Here is a 23,382-nt window from a genome sequence, read left to right as displayed (position 1 = left end):
CACATGGGAAAATGTATTGTGATATGTTTGGTCATACTCAAGTATCCAGTAAACATGCCCACCAATCATGCAGAACGAAAGCCCAACCCTGGCCCCGCAAAAAAGTATAATTCTGAAATGATTATCCAATTTTCAGGAATAAGTCCCCACTCCACTAATACCATTTTGGGGAGTTAATTACTGCTAGATCAACTCAATTTTGTTGAGTCGAAGAAAAGCGATCTTTCAGCAGTTGAATGAGAATTCTGAGAGGATGTCAGCAATTCTAATGCCTGATTCGTGTGAAATGTTTAGATTATTTGTGACAGGGACACGGGGTGTATTCTTAGAACTACGCTATACCTTATGTTTACAATAATATTCCAGGCTTAGATCAGTTGTGGCTCACTGAACCTTTAGCAATGTAACTACAATCACCTATAACAGGATTTCTTTGGGGGGCTTGGCTAACTGCTGAACACGGCGGACGTGTTTTAGTCGAGCTCCAGGCCGGGCCTAGTATTCTGGAAAATACACTGCATTGCAAGGCCATGCCGAGCTACACATCTACTAACCTAAGTGCACGAAGAACCAGGTGTAGTGGATGGAACCCCAGAGGTGGATATACAGAGCCGCGCTGCCCGAGACGAGCGTCCTCTGCTGTGGACTGTGTATGGCCGCCGCAATCACCCAAAGCGGAGGTGTCGCGAGGGTGTGAAGAACGCTGCCCTGGAGCTGCGAACTCCATCTGTACCTCAGCAGCTACCCGAGGGGGCTCCGGAGCGCGACGTGGCTGCTGGCTCGAGCTCGGGGCGCTCGCTGCAGTCTGGGATGCGCCGGCTCCAGAAACCAGTCTGAGACAAAGCACTGGGCCTCGTGGCTCCAAGCGTACCCCGGAGCCTTCTCCTCAACCGGCCCTACCCGGCGGTGAGTGCAAAGCGCAGATAGCGATTGGAGCGGGGGGATGCTCCAGGGTGGGCAGCGGCAAGCTATTCGAGCTCAGGGCCCCCTCACTGAAAACCGGGCACAACGGTAAATCCCAAGCCGTAGGCCGCCAGACGGGCCCCCGAGACTGCACTACAGCAAGCCCTGACTTATGGTGGGTGCATCGGGCCTGCTGGAGCCACATGCGTCAATTTGCACGCACAATTGGATTCACACCACCCTACGTCGGCTGTGACTCCCGAAGAGATGGCTGGAAAACTGCGCTGAACACCCCCCAAAATACAGTGAGTCTCACAATCAAGCTCCTGCCTTCACCCCGGTCCCCTGATTTCCCCCTTTCTTTGGGTCTGCACCTTGTTTCACCATCCCTTCAACACGTAATGGGCTTAGGGGAGGACTTGACTGATGAATTCCTGAACCACCTTGAAACCCCCAATAATTATTGGCACACCAAAAAGAATTAGCAGACCCTATTTCAAAAGACAAAATCAAGGAAGCGATTAGAGAGCTTCCACGTAACAAAACCCCAGGACTGGATGGCCTCCCAGTGGAGTTCTACGACACCTATGCGACAGTATTTCTCCCCCACCTAGAGCGCTTATATAAGGCAGCACTAGACACAGGTTTTCTCCCCCCCACCACGACGCAAGCACTGTTCACCTCCCTCCCAAAGCCAGGCAGAGACCCTAGGGATTTGTCCCGGATACCGGCCTCTCTCTTTGTTAAATACGGAGTACAAAATCTTAAGTAAAATACTGTCCCGCCGACTACTTCAATACCTGCCACAACTGATACATGTAGATCAATGCGGTTTTGTACCTAGCCGTAGCACTTCCCTCAACATTAGGCGGCTATATCATGTATTGACTTTCACAACCGTGGACCATCCCAGAGCCGGCTGCATTTCACTAGACAGGAGGCAAGCTTTTGACACACTTAGCTGGACTTGCATCATTATGCATTAAACTTCGGAAGGAGGCAATAGGACATGGTATTCAGATAGACCATGCCACACACCTTCTCTCACTATACGCCGATATCATTCTCTATTTAGATATATCACCCAGAGTGATCTGGGGTCTATTCCCAGTATATTCACTCAATTCTAGAGTATCTCGGGCCGTACCATTAATGATTCCAAGCAGTGGCGGCTGGTGACATTTGAGAGTGGTGAGGTGTAAAATTATTGCCATACTGCACTGCGGCGAGCGAGCGTAGAGAGCGAGCCCGAACAACCTACGAGGAGGGGGGTTCGTGGCGCTTCTCATCCCGAGAAAATTTTGAAAAAAAAGAGTGGATAAATTGTGCATTTTCAAGCAAATTTGAGGAAGTAGGAAGGTTAATAAAGAAAAACTATTGGATTATTTATCATTTAAGAAATTGGCAATATTTATGAGCTATAGAGGACAATTTTTGCGTATGCTAATGTTACCATTTGTGCACATTAACTTTTGAACACACTTGTAATGGTTTTAACTATACAATAAATACATTCATTGACTGTGCAGTGAAACGTACAATCAAAACAGGCATCACGCAGAGAGAATATCATGGTAAAACAGATATCAGATTATTAACAAACAAGATACTTACCTTTGGTAACGATATATCTGTAAGAAAAATTTGTTAGTTATAGCTTCCTTACCTTAGAATTACCCCCAGGCGTCAGACTGGATCCGGAAAGTTTTTCGTCAGAAGTACCTCTGTGTGTCTGAAGGTGGTGTCGATCGGCTCTGCGTCCGTCGTTGGCGTCGTGTCACCGGGAAGACGTTGTGGTAGCTACTTAGATGCCGCCCTTGCACGCTGACGTCAGTTCTGTACACGACTTTCCACGCCAGAAACGCAGAGCCATGCAAGACACTGACCACTGGGGCACAAAACTAGGGCAATGAAAGGATATCCTGTACCCTAAAAATCAGTTCGCAGAATGGGGAAGATGGGTGAGGCGGTAAGGAATCTATAACTAACTAATGTTTCTTACAGATATATCGTTACCGAAGGTAAGTAACTTGTTCATCTGAAAGAACACGGTAATTATAGATTCCTTACCTTAGAATAGATACCCCAGCAATACCAACCCCGGTGGTGGGTCTGCAAACCAATATTACATCAGAAAGTCCTGGAGTACAGAACGGCCAAAGAAGTCGTCTCTCTGGACTTGACTGTCCAGGCAGTAGTGTTTCGTAAAGGTGTGCAACGATGCCCACGTAGCTGCCTGACAGATATCGTAGAGGAACTCCTGGTGGAATGGGCGCGCAACCCCGCTGGAGGCTCCTTTTTCGCCAGAGAATAACAGGCCTTGATACACAAAACGACCCACCGAGAGATAGTCCGTTTGTGTACGGCCCGACCATTTTTGGCACCCACATAGCCAAAAAAGAGCTGGTCATCCACCTGGAACTGTTTTGTGCAGTCCAGATAAAAAGACAGCGCACGTTTGGGGGCCAGACGGTGGTGCCTCTCTTCCTCTTTGGAAGGATGCAGAGGCAGAAAGAAGGTGGGCAAATTGATGGGTCTGCCCAATGTAAAAGGCAGTGACAACCTCCGGCAGAAAAGATGGACGGGTTCCGAGGACAACTTTGTCCGGATGCACAGAGAGAAAAGGAGGCTTTGAAGAAAGAGCTTGGAGCTCACTCACTCACCTGGCAGAAGTGATGGCCACCAGGAATGCCGTTTTGAGAGTTAAAAGCCTCAAAGGACAGTTGTGAAGTGGCTCAAAGGGAGCGCACATTAAATAAGTTAAGACTAGATTCAAGTCCCACTGAGGCATAATGAAAGGAATAGGAGGAAAGAGATGAGGTATGCCTTTTAAGAATCGATTAACAACCAGAGACTTGAAAAGGGAAGGCTGCTTTGGAAGCCGAAGGAAGGCAGAAATGGCCGAGAGATAGCTCTTGATAGTGGCCAGAGCAGAGCCCTGCTGGGCCAAAGAAAAGAGGAACTAGAGAACCTCAGAAAGAGGATCCACAGCCTTTGCTGTGCACCATGCCACAAATTTGTTCCATCGGCAGGCATATACCGTCTTAGTGGAGGGACGCCTGGCTGCCAAGATTACATCACAAACTTCGGGAGGCAAGTGAAATTATGTAAACTGCCGCCGCTCAATCTCCACGCAAGGAGGTGGAGGCTGGACAGATTCGGGTGGAGGACCGTCCCCTGCTGCTGAGACAGAAGATCCTCCCGAAGAGGCAGTTGGATAGGAGGATCGATGGCCATGTTGAGCAGACTTTTCGTGCCCAATCCGGAGCCACAAGAATGACTTGGGCCCGGTCGCGCCTGATCTTCTTCAGCACTTTGGGCAGAAGTGGTATAGGCGGAAAGGCATACAACAGGACCGCAACTCCATTCGCAACGAAATGCGTCGCCTAGTGAGTGCCGCCTTGGAAATTCCAACACGCAGAATTGCTGACATTGCGAGTTCTCGTTGGTGGCGAATAGATCTAACCAAGGCTCTCCCCACTGTCAAGAGACCTTGCACCACCTCCGATTGAAGACGCCATTCGTGATCCATCATGCACCTGCGGCTAAGTTCGTCCGTCCTGGCATTCAGGGAACCTGCCAGGTGTTGAACCACCAGGGAAATGCCCTGATGTTCCAGCCATGTCCAGAGGCGCAGAGCCTCCTGACATAGGGTGCACGACCCCACCCCACCCTGTTTGTTGCAGTACCACATGGCGGTGGTGTTGTCTGTGAACACCTGCACTACTCTTCCCTGGACAGAGGGAAGGAATGCCTTCAGTGCAAGACGAATCGCCCCGAGGTCCAGAAGGTTGATGCGGATCCCGGACTCCGCCGGAGACCAGAGGCCTCTGATCTCGGCCTCTCCCATGTGGCTGCTCCATCCCAGTAGTGACACATCTGTCACCACTGTGTACTCTGGTTGGGGAAGGAAAAGAGATCTGCCGTTGACCCAATACTGGTTCGTGAGCCACCACTGCAATTGTCGTGCAGTGCCCTCCGAGATCTGGATGCAATCTGATAGATTCCCCTGATGCTGCGCCCACTGGAACTTCAGGTCCCACTGCAGAGCCCGCATATGCCACCTGGCATGATAGACCAGCAGGATACAGGAGGCCATGAGGCCCACCAGCCTCAGGGTCATTCTGACCGAAACCCAGGACAGAGGCTGAAAGATCGGAATCATAGCCTGAATGTCCCAGACTCGTTGTTTGGGAGGATAGACCCGAAACCGCGTTGTGTCCAGAACCGCTTCTATGAAGAGGAGCTTCCAAGAGGGAATCAGGTGGGACTTCAGCATATTGATGGAAAACCCCAGCGAATGCAGGAGGTTGGCCGTAGTCTGGAGGTGGGAAGACGACTGCCTGGGGCGAGCATGTCCATCAAGGTCTTCTGGACATCCCCTTAAAAACCAGTCAACCTCATCCAGGCGTAGTGATGAAGCGCTACGGACGTTGAAATGGTCCTGCCCAGAGAGTCGCGGTGTCCAGCCCACAACGTATCGCAAACTTCGCTGCATCCCTACCGGCGGCAATAGCCTGGGAGAGCACTGCCCGGGCCTCCGCCGGACACCGAGGTAGGACTTGCGCCACCGTAACCCACACCAAGTGGGAATTACGGCCCAAGAGACATGCAGTGTGTACGGACCGCAGTCCTAAGCTGGCGGAAGAGAACATTTTCTTTCCAAGATAGTCCAGCTTCTTGGATTCCCTTTCCGGTGCAGCGGTAGGGAAGGCGCTTTTGGAAGTGGAGGCTTGGACCACCAAGCTCTCCGGGGTGGGGTGTTGGGAAAGGAAAGAGGGGTCGCCCGGAGCCGGGCAGTGGCGTCGGGCAATCATCCTGTCCATGGGAGCCCCGGTGTTGTGCCTGGACCATGTGCCCAAAAGGATGTCGGTGAGGGCCTCATTAAACGGAAGCAAGGGCACCGAAGACCTTGCAGCCAGTTGAAGCACCTCTGTAAGAAGGTTAGTCTTGACTGCCACCGTAGGAAGCTTGAGGTTGAGAGCCTCGGCCGCCCTACGCAACACCACTGCGTACGAGTCTCCCTCCTCCGTAGCCACGGTAGGAGGAGACAACATGCCAAGGTCAGGCAACGTGTCCAAACCACTGGCATCCTCCAGTTCCTCTCTCCAGTACGGTTCACTGTCCTGGTCAGCTAGAGGGTCACCTGACCTCTCCCAGTCCTCCTCCACAGTATCTGAGTGCCATTCTGGTTGAAAAGGGACCCCAGGAGTGAACAGGGGCATAAAAACCCCTCTCGGCGCCGGGTCAGACGATGTCGGTCCGGCTCCACGTCGGGATGGAGGCCGGGGACGACGCCGGCCGGGGGGCCGACTGGTGTTGAACGCGGTAGTAGTGCCAGAGGAAGTGGCGCCGGTGGAGGTGTAATCAGGGCGCCGATCTGGATCCAGGCCTGGATCCAAGGGGGGCCTGCGGCGCCGGATCCTCCGGCGAAGGCCTAGGCCCCCCCCAACCAAGTTCATGGGCCCGAAGGCGCGCCGGCGGGTTCGGGCCGCTCGAAGACCGCGTGCATCGCCTTGTAGAATGTACGAAGCTGGGCGGGAGTTGCTCCGGGTCGCGGAGAGGGAGGGAAATGCGGAGTCGACTTCAGGCTCCACGCGCGGAGCGGCACCACCGCGTCCCTCGTCGGGTCTGCCGACCGACGAGGAGAAGTCGAAGAGCGACGATGCTTCTTCGACTTCTTATGCTCCGACTTACCTGACCCCGAGTGCGAAGACTTCGAAGACTTTGAACCGGAATGATGGTGGCTCCGCGACCGGTCCCCCGACCTCCCTCGCGACCCGGAACTCGAACGGTGCGGAGCCGACTGCCGGTGCTCAAGCAGCTTTCGGGACCGCTCCCAAAAAGCCTTCACACCATCGATCGGCAGTCGGAGCACGACTTGGGGTCGTGGTCGCGCTCCAGGCAAAAAAGACACGCAGTGCGGATCTGTCACCGACATCATCTGATGACAGGAACTGCATGGCTTGAAGCCAGGCATTCCTCATGCCCCTTAGGAGTCGAAGACTCAAAAAAAGAAGTCGAGAAAAGTCGAGGAAAAGTTATCCAAAAAAGTACAGAGGTACCGCTCTTCCCAGATCTGCTCTGGCTGGCGCGGAAAAAGAAAGAACCGACACAGCGAGTGAGGGCGACGTCTAAGTAGCTACCGCGATGTTATCCCGGCGACAAGACACCAACGACGGACCCGGAGCCGACCGACACCACCTTCCGACGCGCAGAGGTACTGCTGACGAAAAACTTTACGGATCCAGTCTGACGCCTGGGGGTAATTCTAAAAGGTGAGGAATCTATAACGAACGTGTTTCTTTCACATTTAATTTATAGTGCAGAGATCTAACAGTTCTTTGTATTTGCATTTTGAAAATTAGTTTAAGTCGACCATCCAATCTATAAATCATTTAAACTGAGGAGTGAGTGGTGTGTGTGGGTGTGTGTATACATATATAGTAAAGGATGCACAGCCTCGAGGCGTCTGTGTCAACAGGTCACTCCTGATTTCAGAACTTTCTCCAACTTTTTCGATGTTAGCTATCACTAGAGAAATCGCTGATGATTTCATATATGACATCATCAGGGGAAATATTTTGAATAATGAAACAACAAGATAAACAGAACACTGTGCACTCACCCAGCACTGCATAGATATGCCATATATTTGGGTAACATGTTAACAACACATGCGTGCCAATTAGAATCTGAGTTGCCTACGCACACCACCAAACAGCACACATTAGACAGACCATCAAAAAAGATGCCCAAAACAGCACACTTATGCCACCTAGGTGGGCATCTCCATGTTCACAACTGCACTGCCACCAAGATATGCCGCTTAAACTCTGACAATATCAGACACTAGGAGAGACTGGTTCTTGATTCCACCTCATGCTTCTCCCCCTCCCTCCCGCACTTTCTGCCCCTTGCCTCTCTTTTCATTCTGCTTGCTCCATTTTGTTTGCTATATGTCGGTGTTTTCCAATCTTTCTCCTCCTTCTTAAACCCTTTCTGCCATTCGATCTTTTGCTCTGGAACAAAGTCAGATGATGAAAAATAAATTCCAGTCCCGAAAAATTAGTTCCGGTGCCACCACCTGCAAACACTGGCTCAAATTAAGCACTAGCCTACAGACGCACACGTCTATAAAATCTGGTCTGCAGTGGAAACCTTTGGAAAGTCATAGCAAAAGGTGCCACACTGCTAATTAACAATAACATTATGCGCTACACACATACGAATAAACTAACTTTGATAATCAGTTCAAATGAAAAAACATCTGCGATTCTCGCAGTGACGAATTCGAGGGATGCGGGGCAAATGAGTGAGAATGTGGCAAAAGGTTTGTCCCCAAAATACAACTCTTGCAGGTGCGCAACAACTGGAGAGTCGAGTGGCGTTTCTGAAAAACACAAACTTACAAGCAACGACCTCGGGCTGGCTTCACGTCGCCTGCAAACTTGGTGTTCTGGGGACAGGCAGCTTCGCAGCAGCGGAGAAGCTGATAAATGGCCGAGATAACATTCTGGCCAAAAAAAAGTTAATAGCCAGTGTTGGAACGAAATGGCCTGCGCTTTGAAGTGGTGTCGGCCCGGCCTTACCCCCATATGAGAACCGTACCCACAGAATCCTTGTCAGTCGCACGATCACAAGTACACCCACATCTACAAAAATATACACATACTCACATTATTTACCCACTCACAATGCCCCCAAGCCCACCCACATGTAGAAGCATACAGTCAGTACTGTCGAAAAAGATAATTATCGCATACACGTGCGCTGACAGCCAAACACACAGCTCACACATTCGCCTAACCTTCCCACGGACATTGCCATACCATGCGCACACACACATACACACAAGCAAGCGCAGATAAACACCGCACACCCCAGTACTCTGGTACACTCAGCAACGCACGCACAACTCGCTTTCCCACTCGGGTAACTGCGGAAAGGTAATAAGTGAAGGTAGACCGTATACACCAGACACGTCGGAAAACCTAGCGTGTGTGTGGGGGATACGGGGGGCTTCCAAATTGGTACTTTCCCCTTTCCGACGTGCGCTGCTAAAAAACAAGGAATACGAATCTGGAACACTTGAAAAGCTCCAGTTTCTAAAAAAAAGTACAAGCCCCATGTCTAGGAACTCCGCAGCAACCTCCCCGCGCCCCAATCCACCCTCACTTCCACACCTATGTACAGTTGCGGCTCGCAATACACGGGGGGTTAAAGAAAAAAAAAAAAAAAAAAAAAAAACTTACCTGGCCGGCGGTGACTGGGTCCCGTGCCGGCTCTGCTCCTGGACAGGAACAGACATGCTCCCTCCCCTCCTGTAAGTCAATCACAATGCTGCAATGGCAGCGTTGTGATTGGTGTGGACTTCCGGACGGGCGCCCAGCTGGGCGCCTGTAGGGAATCCATTTTCTCTATGTAGGCTCCATTTTCTCTATGTAGGCTGCATGCAGCCTACATAGAGAATATGTAGAGTGTGCATGACTGCTTTGACCGTCAGGGCACTCAGAGTGGTGCAAGCCACTCCTCCCCTACCTGCCCACCCGCCTGCCCCCAGCCAGGCATACCCGCCTGCCCCCAGCCAGGCATACCGTCCCGCCCCCAACCAGGCATACCCCTGCCTTCTGCTTTCTCACAGCACAAGAAGCAGAAAATAAAATGGTATTTTATTGGAGAGGTATTTTATTTGGTGGAGAGGTGTGGCTCACTGGTTAGAGGCAGCAGACCCGTAAGCAGAGAATCGGCCAGGGACCAGGGTTCAATTCCCGACGCGGCAGGGTCGTGGACCAGCGTCAAAACAGACTCGATAATTCTCGCCTCGGTACCTACTCTAACCAGGAACACACTCGGCAACTCTGGGCATTAAGCTTGCCTCATTCTCTACAACGGCCCCCCACAGACGCCGGGGATGCCTGGTTTCACCTTGGAGATACCCAGAAAGGGACCATCTCACAGGGATAGCCAGGACGGGTTCCCCAGCGGTCTACAGCGCCGGGACGCCCCGTTGCTGGGGCAGCTGTGCGCTTTACAAGTCTACAACATTTACATTTACATTTAAAATACCATTTTATTTTCTGCTTCTCGCACTGCGAGAAAGCAGTTAGGCGGCGCTCCAACGCCCTAATGGAGCGGCCGCCACTGATTCCAAGTCTTATGCCTTTTATTTCCACGCCTCAGAACAAATAGAGCCAACTAATTTTGGTCCCCTGGTACTCCCGATTGCACCCACCACTTTCAAATACCTAGGTAAACAAATATATAGAGGTACACAGGAGTTACGAGACGGTAACCTGGTACGAGTAATCAGAGCACTCAAAACTCAAAAAACCTTCTGGACCTCACTACCACTCTCAGTGGCAGAAAGAGTTGCCATCTCAAAAATGGTCATGCTCCAGAGACTGCTTTACTATTTTATTAACTTACCGATAGTGATCCCGAGCAGTATCTTTAGAACCCTGAATTAAACTTAATATGGGGAAAGGGCTGCAAACGGGTGGGGCTCTCGAAACTCCAGTTGGCAACTTGATAGAGGGGGCATGGGAGTCCCAGATTTTAGGGCATATTGTTATGCGAGTCAACTCCAGTGGCTATTATACTGGACTTCAGGCCATAACCTCCACGAAATAGAGATAACGCAGCAAACATTGGACCGGGGTACCCTTCATACTCTGCTGCTGCCTAGGGGACAGACCCCACCGGCGGCTCCCACCCTAATAAAAGTAGCCCTAATCTACTGGAAAAAGGCGATACAGTACACTAATCAATTACTCCCCTATGCCCCTAACGTCACACTTCTGGGCATCCCCACATCTGCAGGGGTAATTACAGCTAAAAGTATCTCCAAGTTGACATGAGGGGGGGGGGGAGTACACTCTGTAGGGACTCTCTTCGGTGATAGCATGCTGCTAGATCACGAGAACTTTGCCAGAGAACAAGGTGTCCCGCGTTCCCTTTATACTTAACATGCAAGAATCATCGGGTACATCAAACGTCACTGGGCACCAGATAATAAAGAGCCCCCTACACACAAATTAGTACATACACTATACCTAATGGGTAACGGGCGGCATTTGACCCAATGGCTATACAGGAGTATCCGTTCCCATACGGCGACTTTGCTGGCAGTGCTAAGAGAAAACTGGAATGCTGACATTGGGAGAGAATTATCAGATAAGGAATGTACCTCCCTTTAGCAGTATCCTAAAAAAGTTTCCCGAAACGCCAAACTTAAATTCATTCAATATATGGTGATACATAGGGCCTATCTTACACCGCACAATTAAGTAAGATGTATCCGGAGGTTGGGGACAAGTGCCCCCATTGTCAGGTACAGGTGGCTGACCTGGTACATATGTTGTGGGCCTGCCCGCGCCTGGCCAGCTTCTGGGCAGCGGTTACAAAGATCCTAGGGACTGTGACCAGTGTTGTGGTGGGAGACACGGCAGAATACTGTATATACGCAAGAAGCAGACAGTCTCACACTGATTTGCTGATTTAGCCCTGATACTAGCAAAACGATCAATAACATTGCGGTGGAAATCCGCTGTACCCGACTGCGCTTTACTGGCACGGAGAGGTGGTCAGGTGGGGGAGGGCCGAATGTATGGCGATAAGGAGGGAAGAGCGAAGGGGTTTATGGAAAAACTAGCATCTAAGAATTTGGGAACGTATTTTCGCTCCCATGCCGGAAGCACTGCTGTTGCATCGTAAAGATTATGCCACAATTAATTCCATTAAATCGTTTTATTCAAGGTATTCCAAACTTTTCATTTGCCTTTTCAGTTCGTTTTGTCACATAAAATCCATTTTATGTATAAAAATCTGATGCAGTAGGTATGCCCATCCAGGCCTTTTCGCTAAAGCAGGACATATACATATTTCATCCTCAGTAGTGTATCATTCCCAATGCATTTCGGGCTGCTTCATCGCCCTTCGTCAGGGGTTCACTACAAATATAAACAGCGAGTTTAGACAGTATATTTAAAGTTTAAAAACATAATGCATTTTAAACTAGTGAATGCTCATTTTATATGCGTTTTAAATGCCTCGAACGGCGTTCTCCCTCTCATAACAACCTACATCAGACCAAGATACAATACCAACCCGTTATTCTCAGTCCCATGTTTGTACACCATGTAGGAATGTCACCCCTCTGCCTCAATGTTCAACATAACCCATACTCATTAAACCAAACCTCGTGGAAGCACTCCCGTACCTGTGATGCATGTCCATTCCTGATCTCATTACTCCTTTTCCAACAATCGCCTATCAACTCACTCTCACCTGTTGCCCTTTTTAAACTGCTCCAGCCCTAACTGAAGTAGCACCCACGGAGTATATGGTTTAAAGGACAAAATGGATGCCGTTCAAGGCATTTAAAACGCATATAAAATGAGCATTCACTAGTTTAAAATGCATTATGTTTTTAAACTTTAAATATACTGTCTAAACTCGCTGTTTATATTTGTAGTGAACCCCTGACGAAGGGCGATGAAGCAGCCCGAAATGCATTGGGAATGATACACTACTGAGGATGAAATATGTATATGTCCTGCTTTAGCGAAAAGGCCTGGATGGGCATACCTACTGCATCAGATTTTTATACATAAAATGGATTTCATGTGACAAAACGAACTGAAAAGGCAAATGAAAAGTTTGGAATACCTTGAATAAAACGATTTAATGGAATTAATTGTGGCATAATCTTTACGATGCAACAGCAGAGCTTCCGGCATGGGAGCGAAAATACGTTCCCAAATTCTTAGATGCTACTTTTACCCACGTGGCCGTAGGGCGGACCGCGTTACCGGGATGCACGCATCAAATGATTAAATAGATGAAACACTGTCGAAGAGGAGTGCACTTCAACTCTCTGTTTTTGTTTATGGAAAAACCCCATCTCACTGGAGTGGGATGCAATGCTAGAATTATTCATATCCTCAGAACACCCACCAATCTGAACAACTGTACCGTATACAACCACAGGTCACAACAAAGTGAGGCTTGCAGCTCTAGAGCCACCCCCCCCCCCCCCCAGGTAATAACAATACAGGATTATACATAGATTCATGCCAAACATTCAGGACCTGTGTATAAACGCAACAGAAGTGCGCAATTTGCTGCCCTACATGAGGACGGGAGTGAGTCAGGGAGGGGGGAGGAATGGAATGCAGTTGCATCCTAAAAGTAGGGATGGGACTGAGATATTATGCATTACTGTAATTGCACCCTGATGTCAGTTCTGAAGGTTGCAATGGAGGTTTATCCCAGCCGGGATCACTGGTATGTATCAATAAAATGTAGAATTGCTGATTTGTCAGATTGTTCTGCATGAATATCAATAAAATATGTTTTTTTTTTAAAAACATGATTTCTTTGAGAGCGCATGTGTGATTAATCAAAGGGCAGAGCCATTAACCTCACCAGTAGATTATTCAAGTCTAAGACCAGAGGAGGTACTCACTGAGTTAAGATTATTCGGTTATATTCTTCTATACAAATGCATGGATGGCTGGTACCAATCTAGACACAGACATTCTTTCTCCCCTTTCAGACAGTTATCGTTGCTGGTAAAAGTACCCTCACTGAATGATATTCTACCAAGTGCAGCATATTAAGCAAAAGAGATATTTAAAAGGAGATTTGTGTTCCTACAAACACCATGCTGTAGGTCCCTTGCATTTTGCAGAGTAATAATTCCTAAAGGAATCATTCTGTCAAGCTCAGACCTTCACGGTCTCTTGTGATTGACCTGATTTCATTCATAGTTAGCAGGTTGATATTGGCCAGCAACTTTCAAAGAGATTTGGCAGACATCTTCATCAGATCAGAAAACTATGGCTACCTGCCAAATAGGTGCTATCTGGATTTTCACATGCAAGTTCCTGCATATCCTGACCACATGCGGTACAAGAAGAATGAGGAGGGGAGGGTAGAAACCTAAGCAAACATCTGTACCATCTCAAAGTTAGTTAAACAGTGGACAGCAACAACATGATCACTTTTCTTATAGTCGAAGTTTGCCATTTAGCAAAGGGAAAATCTTCCCCTTGAATGTCAGAATTTTGTTTATGCGCTGAACTGCTCATACTCTAAGTGTATTTATTTAGAAATTACATCTCCACAGTAAGAGCCAGAATTGATATCTGAATGAAGTCCATTAACGCCAACTTTTGCACCGGACATTGCTATAAAAGCCTAGAGCTTTGACAAAAGCCCAATGCACTTGCCAGACAAGAGTGAAACAAATATGAGCTGGTCAAACTACAATATGTCTGCATGAATAATGGCAATATAATGCTATTCTCAAGGAACCAGTAAGAAATAAAAATGTTACTGGTGGCAGAGAGTTTGTTATGTTTTTGAAGTTAAAGAGAACACATTTTATTATAAATGAAAACATTTAGGGGCACAGACACAATTTCAAGCAGATTTACTCCATCATGACCCAAAAAAAGTCTGAGAAATGCTAAATATTTAACAACATTAGCAGTCATTCTCAAAGTCTTATTCCACGATCCATATGGTAAATCAATCAATTAGGGATTTGTGACGCGCACTACTCACCCGCGAGGGTCTCACGGCGCTGGGGGAAGTTGTGGGCAGTTGGTAGGGGGAGGCATCCTCAACAATGGTTTCAGTTATTAAAGGACTATTGTGTTGAAATTCGTTTTTTGTTTTCTTCTCACCACCTTAAGCAGTTATGAACTCGATGCAAAAATTCCACATGAAAATGGAATCTATTGTTGGGCAGAGCGAATTTCCAAATGACATCAAAGGGAGTCATTTCAAACTTGCCTCTTGTGAAAACTCATTTTTTACAGAAAAAATAATATTGTGCAGTAGGTTGCTTTCTAAGAGATTAATGCCACAAAAATAAAATGATAACTAGACGCCAGATCGGCACCCAGTTGATAATGGACACCCTTTCCTTAAAATAGAGAACCATATCTAGCATTGTCAGTCTCGCTAGGTGAGTACCCCGTTGCTAGCTTTAACATTTTAGGATTAAAGTTACGCCTAAAGCAGTAACTCAAATTGATTTGCTTATGAAGCATTCGACTAACTCTTAATCCAGACTTGTTGGCGCTATTGTCATATCATCTTTACGTCACTACAAGTATAGCGTTCCCATACCTCTTGCATTTAGACTCATCCAAAAAGCTAAACTACATTTCTGAATCAACTATACTTAAATTATAAGTGGTCATAAATTCTAAGAGTCATAATCCGTGTTGCGAAAAGCATGGATTATCGACTAGCTAGTGAAAAGGGGATGAATACATGAATTACGTTTATTTCTTGGCACAGGTCAGTCAACTTACCTCCGGGTGTTTTCGCCTCATGTGTCGGCTCATGGAAGCTCTTGTGGAAACCTTTGTCCCACAGAGCTGGCAAGTCTGAGCTTCCACCTTGTTGTGAGTTAGCTGGATATGCTTCTGGAGCATATATTCTGTGACGTACTTCTTATCACACACCGAACATGTCCACTGTTTCCCCACTGTGGAGCACAAAAGGAAAAAACTAAGTGTGAGCAGTCCTATCCCACAGCAATCAGTATCTTGAAATGTAGCACACCTACCATTTCTATCAGCTATAAACAAGTGCTCTTTTTACCCCGTTTAGTGATACTAAATCTATTGACCTTGGTAGAGTGGAAGGATAATTTGGGATTGCCAGGTTTGAACTTATGATCTGAAGAACAGAACATTTAACTAATTGAGCAAATGCACTGTCTAAGTGAGTTAAACTGGGTTGTTTCTTATTTTTATACAAAAATCTGTATCTAGAATGATGTAAATTGTAGGTTTAGAAATCCAAAGGAAAGCTGGAGACTAACTCCGCTCTCAAATGTTAAAGTAGGTAGGGAAACAAGCAGAGGAGATAGGTTTGCGCTTCTTTTCTATGGCTACTTTTTAGTATGTTCTTATACAATCAGTTAGAGTAACCTAACTTCTCTGTATCCTTTCCTAAAGAAAACCAAGAATGTTCTTTCTGGTAATTTTGCTATGTTACACTGAATAACACACCTCACTTTCTCTTCTGCCTTACCACACAGACTGTAGAGCTTGGTATTTCTGCCCTGCTTCACTAGTACAAATGCAGCACAGCTTGGACTCGCTTCTCCTCTTCGTTGTTGCACACGATGCATAGCTTGGTCTAGCAGCTTCTCATTGTAAGGCAAAAAAACCTGGCCTCTAGTCTTCTTTCATGGTTCACCCTGGTCATAGACCCGAATACCCTGGTCATAGAGCCGGTTACCCTGCTTTATACAAATCTTTCACTACCTAGCTTCTCCAACCTACATATATGAGAAAGAAGTATAGCTCATAGGCTCTAGAGAAAATCCAAAAAGAAAATCCACCTGCCAATGAAGCAAGGAAAGAAGCACTGCTCTGCACTTTGTTTACTAAAGCAGAATAAAAGAGACCAGGGCAGGTAGCCAGTACATTACCACAAGAATTCAGGTTCTGCAGTTGGTTTAACAAGTTACAGCAATAGAGAGGCTATGCTTGATAGCTAGTGAATGGAGAGATCCAAATAAGCCTGTCTCTGCAATCGGTATATTAGGGAGACACACAGAAAGGGTAGTTTCTGAATGCAGTGCAACTGTACAACAGTACAGAAAGAATTGTTGAGTAACATTAGAAGATTGATTTGCTACTAAATCATTTGCTTGTTTGAAATGCCAAATTGTACTAACCTGAAAAATGAGCAGCAGTTATTCAGTTATTCCACTTATATGGAAGATCACGATGCCACCCAATAATGAATCGAAGTGCATCACGATTAGAGAATGAACAGCAGTATCTGTCATGCTGTTCATTTTGACTCAGAGTTCAAAACAAATTTCCAACTACACTCACTTAGAAATACTTTGTCATTGGGAACCTGCAAAAAGTCTTATTTTTTTGGATGGCAAAAACTTTAAACTGAGGGGGCACATATTACATGAAGTCCTTGGTGGAGGGGGGTGCAGGAGGGAGGGGGGGGGGGTGCAATGGGCGTATTCAGGTTAGAAGTTCTTTGAAGCCTGCTAAAGTACTCTCAGTTCCAGTAGATTGGCCGACTAGGAATGGTGTATGTTGAATCTTTTTCCATATACTATGAATTACCCGATGTGAGGGCTGCAATGCTGTACTGAAATGTCGATCGGATTTAGTTCAGAAGGGAGGGGGTCCTGCAAGGAGACTCTACTCATTGAAGTCTTCCACTGTCACCACTAAGGAAACAGCAGTAGAATTACTGGGAATAGAGTCTCTGTTCTCTGTATCTTTTGTTATCTGGTACTGAGGCACCTCTGAATACATCTCATGAGAGGTCAAGCATTCACAGCATCAAAGAAATTCAATGTCAAATAAAGAACATAGAAGGTCAGTCTGTATGTTGTTGAAGACAGTCTGCAAATGATATGCTTTTCAGATCTTTTAACCTAGAATTGCCCCTAGTTAGCCTTTCAATTAAATACCTATTGGGCATTTGTAAATCTAAAATAGCCCAAAAAAACTTCAAAGAATCCACGGGCAATCAAACGCTCGATTTCCATTTGCTATTCAACTAAATCCTTCCACTCTTTCCTTCTGCGTAGATTTGAACTTTTTCACAACTCTCTCTCCACTGCCTGGGAAATGGCAAAGATATTGGTCTTGGGATTTAGCAAGGTTAGCTAAATTTGTACACTAATATTCTGACTACATATGATCACTGGCACAACCTGAAGTTTAATGTATTCAAAATTATTTGCTTTTGTGACTTTACATCATCGTATGATGACTGCCCACAATATGCCAGGGATTTCCACCCGTGTGCCAGGGTGAACATGTTGCCAGGAATTACCAACCTTGTGGTACAGAGGCCATGTTGTGAGGGATTATCACCACTGTAGCAGGCATTCTACAAGCAAATCCACCATAGTTCGGGGACTATGTTACCAGGAGTTACAATGAGTGTACCAGGACAAACCTGTTGCCAGGAATTACCACCATTGTGACAGGGTTAGCATGTTGCAAGGGTAACCACAATCTTGTCAAGGAGTACATTTTACTAGGAATTATCACCATTGTGCCAGTGTCAGATATGAATACCTGCAATCCTAAAAAGACTGCTAGGCCCACTGAGATTTCAGTTCCCACTACAGGACTCGCAATGCCATCTGGTGTGGTTGACAAGAATGATACACGAAGCTAGGAGGCCAAGAAGCCTCAGAGCCAATCTGGCCTGTATTGGGGATGAAACCTGAAATATTATGATCTTAGTCTTGGACTGGTTGCTGTGGCAGAAAGGTCCTGAACTTGACCATGATCGCCCCAAACAAATCGAAGCCTCTATGATGGAGTCAGGTGGGGCTTCGGCCCATTGATGGTGAAACCCAGTGACATCAACAGTTATGCAGTCATAATGAGGTGTCCCACGACTAACTTTAGTAGCTAGTTGTCGAGGTACAAGAGCACAGGGACTCCCGCCCTCTGAAGATTAACAGCCACCACCGCCATTTTTTGTGAATATTTGCGGGGCACAGGTAAGGCCAAAAGGGAGCATGGCAAACTGAAAGTACTCCTGGCACACACTGAACCGCAGATAATGTCTGTGGAGCTAATAGACGGGTAGATCAAAATATGCATCCGGAAAGTCAAAGGATGACCATACAGCTTCCTAGGTCCAAAGCGGATTGGATCAGAGACAACATGAGCATATTTGTCCTACCGCTGGGTCTATAGACCTCAGGTCCAGAAAACTAATTTCAGTAACTGCCTGGTTGAAATCATTGCTCCTCACAAACTTGCAATAGATCATTTTCTCCTTACTGGGGATTTCAATTTCCATGCAGAGCTATCCACTGATACGAACACTAATCAGGTAATCACCAATCTTAACACATTAGGACTAAGACAAAGGGTAACGGGATCCACAGACATTGCAGGTCATACACTTTATCTTGTATTCTCAAATGAAGCCAATATCATTGTGGACCCTCCTCTTCCCCTGTTCTGGTCAGACCATAGTCTTTTGAAATTCCACATACAGGTAGGATCCATTCAAAGAAAAAAGACCCCAGAACAGAAATGAACTAGACCATGGAGGAAAGTCAATCTTGCCTCCTTTTCCTCCCATTTTAATCCACCTATTTTGGAACAGCAAGATAGCATAGATCTCGCACTAGATGTCTTAGAGACAGCCATCACCCAGACTCTTGACATAATTGCACCAAGATCAACTGCCATTAGTAAAGCCAAAGGTAAGGCCAAAACCTCACCCTGGTTCACCAACGTACTTAAAATAGATAAGCAGGCAAACAGAAGCGCTGAACTAAGTGGAGGGCAACAGAACCATAGAGGACGATACAGCCTATAAACTCACACATAGACATTATTTAAATAACATTAAGGAAGCTAGAAAATCCTATATAGTCAATAGAATTGACAGAGCAGCCAACTACCAAAAAGAACTACACATAATTACAAATTAATTTACTAATCCTTCATCTTGCCAGAGCGCCAGCCCCTCACAAATTTGGACAGATATTTTCGATCTTTTTTAGAGAAAAGAAAATTGACAAGATCTATAACACCCTCTCTAATCCCAAGATAGTAAATTAAAATATACAGGCCGCCTGCATGTACACACGCAGGATAGAATGCCTTGATGTGTTTACCGAACTAACTCTGGAGGAGAATCAAATCAGGGTCTCCTAAAGATTTAGCTCCACCTTACATCTGTCCACTCTGTCTCCCACAATACTCAATAGTCTTACCAAGCTTTTTAATATGTCCTGAAACCTGGAGAACGTCCCTATCAAATGGAAATCAGCAAGGGTCAAACCAATCCTAAAGAAACAATCGGCAGATCCAAAAGAATTTAATAACTATCGGCCAATCTCCCTGCTGCCATACAAATAATTGAATCCCTGGTTAATACAAACAACTATTAGCCTATCTAGAAAGGCAACAACTACTTGACCCTTCTAAATCAGGTTTCAGGGCTGGTTTTAGTACTGAAACAGCCCTGGTGGAGGTAGTAGATAACATAAAACTCTCCTTAGATAACGGGCAGCCAGCAATGCTGGTCTTGCTGGACATAAGGATGGCCTTTGACACCATCTCTCATGCAATTTTAATACAAAGGCTTGAAGAGATTGGAGTGGGAGGCAAAGTCCTAAACAGGCTAAAAAAACTTTCTAAAAGATTGCTCCAGCATTGTCCAAATTGAAACATAAGTATCCAGCAGCTCAAAGGTTGACAACGGGGTTCCCTAGAGATCAGCACTTAGCCCTATCCTTTTTAACGTGTATGTAGCACCCCTAGCTAGGGTAATCAGAACATATGGCTTTGAAGTAATCTCATATGCAGATGATAAACTGCTAATTGTCACCTTGGGACCGAACCCGGACACAAGAACCAGATTTATCAACTGTATGTTTCATATATCCAACTGGATGTAAAAATATTATCTGCAACCTAATGCATGCAAGGCCGAAGTGATCTTATCTGGCAAAGTACAACTATTCTGGTCACCTAAATGGTTGCCCATGCTGGGCCCTTGTCCCACACCGAAATCTACAGTGCGAAATCTCAGGATAATAATAGATGACAAGTTATCCATGAAGGACCATGTAAATCAGACCCTGGCCACATACTACGGCACTATGTGAATGCTACGAAAAATCTTCCAATGGATACCGTTGTAAGCCAGGGAAACGCTGGTTCAGGGTCTAATTATTAGCCGTTTAGACTATGGCAATGTACTTATGGCTTCCAGTAATAAAGAACTATATACTAGACTCCAGGTAATGCAGAATACCGCTGCCAGACTAGTCCTAAATCTTCCATCTCGATCCCCTTTGGTACTTTTTCTGAGATCACTGCACTGGCTCCCAATCAGGAAGCGTACCTGTTTCAAACTGATGTGCATCACACATAAGGCATTATACGGAGCTGGGCCAAGTTATCTATCAAAGAAACTCAAGTGGAACGCACCAAAAAAGAACTCCGGTCTGAAGGAAAATACATTCTGACCCCTTTGAGAGTTCGTATCGCCAAAAATGGGGGTAGATCTTTCTCTCACCAGGCCCCTCAACAATAGAGTAAGCTTCCAACACATATTTGTGCTATCTCAGACCTCAAACAATTTCAAAAGCAGCTGAAAACCTGGTTGTTCTAAATACTTTTCTCCATGTTGTAGGACCCACTACTTAGATGGCCCTGCTACAGCACCATGGGCCCCCTCAGGGTGAAATGTGCACTTTACAAATGGCCATAACATAACTGCAAAAAGATGTTCAGAGCCCCAGGATAAGCTTGCCCCTCCCCACTTCCTTTTTCGGAAAAAAGAAATAGCAAGAGTAACACACTTGCCTTTATCTGAGTCAAGTACCCTCTCTATGGCACAGGTAGCTAGCAGCAGGCATACTTCTGTAAGAAGATTAACATATGGTCTGCTGGAACTTGTTCAGGTGCAGATGGAATACTGGATGAGGACGACAAAACAGAAGAGTATAGCCCTGGTTGAACAATTTGTAATGGGAAGAAGCACAAGATCCCGCCTCCCACTGGGTGGGCATGCGCCGCAAAGGCCAAACTAAAGTAGTTTGTTGGCTTTTGTGGCATGAGACAAGTAGTTGGAAGATTAGTACCCCTTCTGTCTTGCATGTTGTCAGTCAGTGTCACATCAACGTTCCCAAAAGGACTGGGCTGTCTGTTGTGTCTATATATGGTATTTCTGTAGAATGAACCTAGCTAAAAAAGGAGAGCGCTGTAAATGGTCAAAGGAAAACTTAAAGTTAGCGAATCAATGGCTGGTAGGCTGTCTCTACCAAAATGTCAGCTCCCTGGCCCTGAATTTCAGAAATGGTACGGAAATTGTCTGTCAGGAGTCAGTAGCCCTAAGGAATGTGCCATAGCTCTGCTGTTCCTGAAGCATTTTAAAGCAGAGTCCACCTTCTCCCAAAAGAGGCGAGACCCATCAAAAATCATATCCATCATAAAGGGGGTGTGGCCAAGAAGACGTATTCCCGTATTCCCGATAAGATGTGTTCTCTGGTCTCTCCTCTCCCGAAACGGCGACACGCATGCGACGAGATCACCCCCCTCGATGCCTCCCAACATGGTTCCGAGCAGTAGCAGAGAAGCTCCCCTGGCTGTGACTCATCCCGGTGGAGGTGGAGGCGGAGGCCTTGGAATGGAGCTAAGAGGTCTGGAGAGTTTGCAGAGACGCCGCAGAGGTACAAGGAGGAGCGGGCAAGTGCAAGCACGGAGATGAGGAGCGGCGAGGGCAGGGAGGCCGAGGCCTCACCCTCCCCTCCCCCTTCCCCCCCCACTTAAGGAAACACTTATCACCCCGAACAAGCATGGGCAGAAGGCCGTATTAGCTCCCCGGCAGATTCCCTCAAGGGCGCGGCCCCACCTGGAGTGTATTGCGAGCCCTGGAGACTTGGAGTGACCCCGGGTGAACTTCGGGAGACCCATGGAGGTGCCTCCAACACAGGGAGGGACCTCAGCCTGCGCGGTCAGCCTGAGACTACGGGGAATATTGGGAGAATCCCCAGGTCAACAGCAAGCGGCTACCCAAGCCAGCTAGGTATCCCCTTGCCCTCTTGGCCCTACTGTGAACAGCTACGGCACCTCCCTCGGCTTATAAGGAATAGCACCCTATAATGGCCTCCGGCAAGGGGAAAAAGGACAGATCAGTGAAGGACATGTTGCTAAAGCCATCTACTCCGCAGCCTGATGGCCTGACTCCTTCGAAGGCCGCAGAAGAGATAGAGGGAGTAGACTGCAAAGAGGCCCCAATCAGCCGCACCTTATTAGAATCGCTCTTCTCCTCCCTCCGAGGACTTTGGGCCATGAAGCGAGACTTATCAGCTGATCTGCAGGAGGTACGCTGAGACAGACTCCCTGGGGGAGAGGTCAATACCTTGGAGGAGCATGAGCTGAGACAAAGAAATAGAGAGCCTTCATCAAGAAGTCATCAGGCTACAGGAACAGAACCTTGACCTCCAAGCCCACACGGAGGACTTGGAAAACGGGTCCCAGCACAGTAACATTTGCATTAGAGGAAGTGCGGCACTGGATGGAGGGCACAAACATTGAGGCCTTGGTAACTGACCTCTTCCGCTTTCTTCTGGGCGAAGCGAAGGACTTCCCTATCAAACTCGCCCGTACACACACAGTGGGGCCCGGAGGGCCGCTCCGGCTCCGCAGCAGACATCTTGACCTGTGTGCACAATTTTCAGCTTAAGGAACGCATACCCTGGGTGGCCAGGGACGACCCCGCTTTCCAGTACGAAGGCCAGAAGCTCGCATTGTACCAAGACCTAGCCGCATTCACCCTGGTGAAATGCAAAGTATTCAGGCCTATAACCACACACTTGCGAGCAGCTAGAATCTCATATTCATGGGGACACCCGTACTGGCTGATTTTCACATTCCAAGGGGAGTTCCGGCATCTATGTTCAGTATCTGCGGCTTATAACCTACT

The 23,382-nt window shown here is 47.1% G+C and overlaps 1 protein-coding gene across 4 annotated transcripts in view; it reads right to left on the bottom strand.

The window, feature by feature from the left end:
* The window catches only part of PRDM15 (PR/SET domain 15), a 439,353-nt gene that overhangs the window by 51,738 nt on the left and 364,233 nt on the right, over nucleotides 1-23,382 (bottom strand). For all 4 annotated transcript variants that reach the window (XM_085621221.1, XM_085621224.1, XM_085621222.1 and 1 more), the window contains one exon: nucleotides 15,234-15,409. In XM_085621221.1, the coding sequence (XP_085477347.1) occupies nucleotides 15,234-15,409 (176 nt within the window). The remainder of the gene's footprint in view (nucleotides 1-15,233; nucleotides 15,410-23,382) is intronic.

Source organism: Triturus cristatus, chromosome 8 (genome assembly GCF_964204655.1).
Source record: "Triturus cristatus chromosome 8, aTriCri1.1, whole genome shotgun sequence".
Taxonomy (NCBI): Eukaryota; Metazoa; Chordata; class Amphibia; order Caudata; family Salamandridae; genus Triturus; species Triturus cristatus.
The sequence above is the reverse complement of the archived record's forward strand: the minus strand, read 5'-3'. Positions and strand labels throughout refer to the sequence as shown.